We start from the raw sequence: 4,727 nt of genomic DNA, 5'->3' as shown, positions 1-4,727 counted from the left end.
TCACAAAGTCAAATAATCAACATGCAAGGCATTGCCACGCCAACGGCCAGAACAAGGCAATAGTGTTTTTCGACTTCGCCACACCATGGCTACCTTGGCCACGTCGTGGCCATGGGGATATCACCATTTTCTCATTAAGAGCTTAATCTTTTCAGATCTAAGCTCATACTTCCAGAACTACTTCTCCATACTGACTTAATGGATAAGGTTTCTAACTTTATCCATTAGGATCTCACTATAAGACAAGATCTTAAGCCCTAAGTCCATAAAGTCCTTAATATGACCAAAACTCCACCATGCAGCTAAGAATACTCAAGCTAAGACCTTTTTCTCACTAGATCAGAAGTTCAGATGAGCACCACATCAAACTCTGGAGTTTCCCAAACTCTAAGAGTACCCAAGAACGAGACCAAAACATCCATAAATGTGCTCATACTTGACACAAGAAGAACAAATGACAACGTATGAACTTTTTACCTCCAACAACTCAGAAATGTGAAGAAGATCTTGGATCCAAGCTTGCTCCTTGCTTCCTTTTACCAAAATGAACCACCTTCTTCCCCAAGTTTTCACCAAATGAAGCAAACAACCTCAAGATAGAGTCACCAAGTTCAACATTAAGAAAAATGGGCTAGGGTCTCGGAATGGGAGAGGGAGGCTGAAGAAACTGACCTAGAATGAGAGTTAAGGGGCTTAAATATGGGAGAAAGCCTAAAATACATGGTCTTGGGTTGCTACCGTTGCCACGCCATGGGCATCCATTGCCATGATGTGGCGGCCCTCTAAGCACGTCATCCATTAATTTCACGCCATGTCGTGGGCATCCATGCCCACATCGTGGCTGAGGGTTTGCTCCAAAAACCTTATTTTGATTCCTTAATCTTGGCCAACCTTTTTAGGGAAACGGGTGTTACAATTGTATTGTTATGTTATGTCATGTCATATTCTAGTAAACGCTTAAAGGTCATCAAAATTCATTTTCATTTTCCCTTACAGACCCATTTTTATGCCATTTCCCTTACAGACCCATTTTTATGTCAATTTTCCCCGAGTCTTGTTTATTATGGGTTATCGACACAAAATCCCTAAAGTTGTTCAAAAAAAAAATTACAGGTTTATCCAAAAGTCATTTTTAAATTTCAATATTTTCTACTATTATCGATGTGATATGTTATTATAGATTTTCACGTTTGCAAGAGAAAATCGTTAAATTTGTAATTCTTATATGTTTTTACCGTATTTTTTCATATTAATATAGTATACGTATTTTATGTATTTATACACTAAAAATTGTTTAATTAAACATTATATTAATGTTTTCTTAGAAAATGCTATTTATTTGTGTAAGTTTTATGGCTTATTAATTTGGTTTAAATCGTATTATACTTCTCAAGATGTAAAAATTTATTTTGCTTCTAAAAAGTATCAAAGTACGTATTTATGTTTTTATAAAATGGCTAAAAACTAACATTCTTAAAAATGTTCATTTTTGAAGTATAAATATATTTTTACGTATATTTCAGGTTTATAGAAATATAAATACATAATTTTATGTCTGTAAGAGTATAAATATTTTTTAGAAGCGTAAATGTGTATCCTTATATTTTTAGAAGTATAAATATATATACTTTGGGCGTGTTCGACAAAATTAGCTGGTAGCGGATAGCTTGTAGCGGGTGGCGGGTAGCTTGTAGCTTGTAGCGTTTTGTTAAACCCTACATGAAGTAACATTTGGATTTAGAACGTTTTGTTTAAACTAAACGCTAGAAGCTTGTAGTGCCAAACAAGGCTTTCTGTTCAAAACGGAGCGTTTTGTCAAACGCTAGAAGCTAGAAGCTCTCAAACGCTCCCAAAAGCTCTGTGCCGAACATGCCCTTTATGTTTTTAAATGTATATATATATATGTTTTTTAGAAGCATAAATATGTATTTATACTTCTAAAGATGCATTTATATTTTTGATGACATAAATAAATATTTCTAAAAAACATAAAAAGATGTATTTACATTTCTAAAGACATAAAAATACATATTTATATTTTAATTTTTTTTACTAAAAACGTAAAAAATAAATTTTTACTTCTAAACACAAATATATATATATATATATATATATATATATATATATATATATATATATATATATATATGTGTGTGTTTCTTTTTCAATTGTATTCTATTATTTTCCTTTTTTCTTTAAATGACAAGATTTAGTAATTGGGCAATGTTTTAGGTTCTTAGGCATAATGAAGAAAAATAAAACACATTCAAACGATTTCAAACGGTACATGAGTTTAGAAAAAATAGTAACGAAAAGATTATGATTAGTTTGGATATATTTGAATCAAAACTACACATATTTGAGAGTTTTATATATAAGCGTAGGTATATAACAACTATATATTTTTTCAAACCCTTTTATGAAAACGTATTTTTTACGTTTTAAACCGTATAAATAAACTAATAAACATATATAAAATTAGTATTTAGAAATATATAAATATGATATTTAATTAAATAGTTTTTAGTGTATAAATGCAAAAAATATAGTTCTAATGGAATATATATATATATATATATATATATATATATATATATATATATATATATATATATATATATATGATAAGAAAAACATATTTTGGGTAAAAACAAAGAATAATTACAAACATAAAGGTTTTTTGTTAATTTTATTTCATAGCAACTCGAAACAACTCGAAAACCTATGATAACAAGTGAGAAGATAACAGTAGAAAAAAACTATAAAACCTTATGTTTTAAGGTACCTAAAACTGATTTTAGGATAAAACCATTTTTTTTTGACAAACTTTATACTTTTGTGTCAATAACATTTTTTTAAAGCCATTATATATTTACCTTCTGGATATTTAACATAATATTCAGACAACAATATCGTAAAGATCCTAAGTTGAAATCTCTTTCCGTCATTAATAAAAACTTGATAACGCCTAAATTTGGAGTTGATACAATGTTTTGGAACCAAATAGGAATTTCACCAGAAAGATTCATTACGTGATATGTAGTGGGCCTCGAATGAAATGCTTAGCTGGTTTTTACACGATATAAAGCATAGAGTTTAGAGAAGGAAGGGAATTTTGGCCTACAAAAACAAAAGGGTTGATTTGAACTGTGTTTTAGTTAACTTTTGCTTTTGGTCTAGGCAAAGCATGGGGTAGGCAAAGGGCCTTGTCAACCCTAAGCTTTCTTCCTTGTAATCATGACATAACTTGGACCACATGGGTGTCATTGACCCAAAATTATATCACGACAGAGTTTTTAAAAGTCATATAGAACATATATAAACTAATTTTTTTTGAAAGGCAAGGTTATTTTATAAGAGCATAAGGTGTGGGCAACTAGTCATAACACCATTTTGGTGCCACCTCACATGACACATCACCAATGGTGTTATAACACCAAGTGGGGAAATGATCATAACACCATTTTGATGTCACCTCACATGCCACATCACCAATGGTGTTATAACACCAAGTGGGGAAATGGTCACCATGTTGCATCTTGTTATAACACCAACTTTTTTCCATTTTACAATTTATTTTTTATTTATTTTTCGATTTTTTTTAATTTAGACAAATATTTTTTTAAATATAACATAATAAATAAAACATAATGTTTAAAAATTATAAATAACATACAATAAAAAACAATTTTTAAAGATTAAAATTAACATAGAAATTAAACTACACATAACATCCAAATTCCAAAAAAAAAAATACAACGCTATTCGTTATCGTTATTGTTACCATAGAAGATATAATCCGCCAAGTCCTCTCGAAGTTGTCTGTGTTTATTTGCATCCTGAATGTCAACAACTCGATGCAAATACTCTGCTGTTCCTGGTTGAAACTGAACGTGTCTGGGCTCCGTTGGGATATAGTGTGCTATATTTCGCTCTTTATCTTCTACTACCATGTTATGCATTATGATACATGCATACATGATATATCGTAGAGTTTCTAAATCCAATGGTCGTGCTGCATGTTCAACTATATGCCACTTCGCCTTCAGCACTCCAAAAACACGTTCCACATCCTTATGTGCTCCTTCTTGTCTTCTCTTAAAAAATTTGTCTCGTTCTTCAACCGGGTGGCGGAATGCCTTCACTAATGTAGAATACTGAGGATATATTCCATCTGTAAGGTAATATCCATATTTGTATTCGTTTCCATTCACCGTGAAAGGAGCATCCGGGGCCTTTCCATTCAAAAGATCGTCGAATATTGGCGACTGATCAAGAACGTTGACGTCGTTGTTGGAACCCGCAACCCCAAAAAATGCATGCCAAATCCATAAATCTTGAGAAGCAACAGCCTCTAAAACCAACGAAGGTGATCCATGATGACCACTTGCGTATTGCCCTTTCCATGATACCAGACAATTTTCCATTTCCAATGTGTGCAATCAATGCTTCCGATCATTCCGAGAAACCCATGGCGTTCTTCATGCGCCGCATACAATTCTTGCAAATCATGCAACGAAGGTTTCCGCAAATACACGTCTCCAAATGTTTCAACAACACCCCTTGACAATGTATACAAACTCTCCCTTGCGGTTTTTCGAATATTCTCATATAGTCGTCCATGGTGTCCGGTGACTCCCCCATAGCCATCAAACGAATGGCCACAACACATTTCTGCAAAGTTGTAAACCCTCGTCTACCTCTAGCATCATGTCTCAATTGGAAAA

At 32.4% G+C, this 4,727-nt stretch overlaps 1 protein-coding gene across 1 annotated transcript; it reads right to left on the bottom strand.

Moving 5' to 3' along the window:
* Positions 1–3,761: 3,761 nt before the first annotated feature.
* LOC145111296 (uncharacterized) lies at positions 3,762–4,427 on the bottom strand. Its single transcript, XM_079047588.1, has one exon. It carries the CDS (start codon positions 4,425–4,427, stop codon positions 3,762–3,764), a length of 666 nt encoding a protein of 221 aa, XP_078903714.1.
* Between the last annotated feature and the right edge of the window lie 300 nt (positions 4,428–4,727).

The sequence above is a fragment of the Lactuca virosa genome, chromosome 5 (assembly GCF_052849685.1).
Source record: "Lactuca virosa cultivar CGN04683 chromosome 5, Lactuca_virosa_CGN04683_v6, whole genome shotgun sequence".
NCBI lineage: Eukaryota > Viridiplantae > Streptophyta > Magnoliopsida > Asterales > Asteraceae > Lactuca > Lactuca virosa.
Note: the sequence above shows the minus strand (reverse complement) of the source record. Positions and strands in the feature narration are given on the sequence as shown.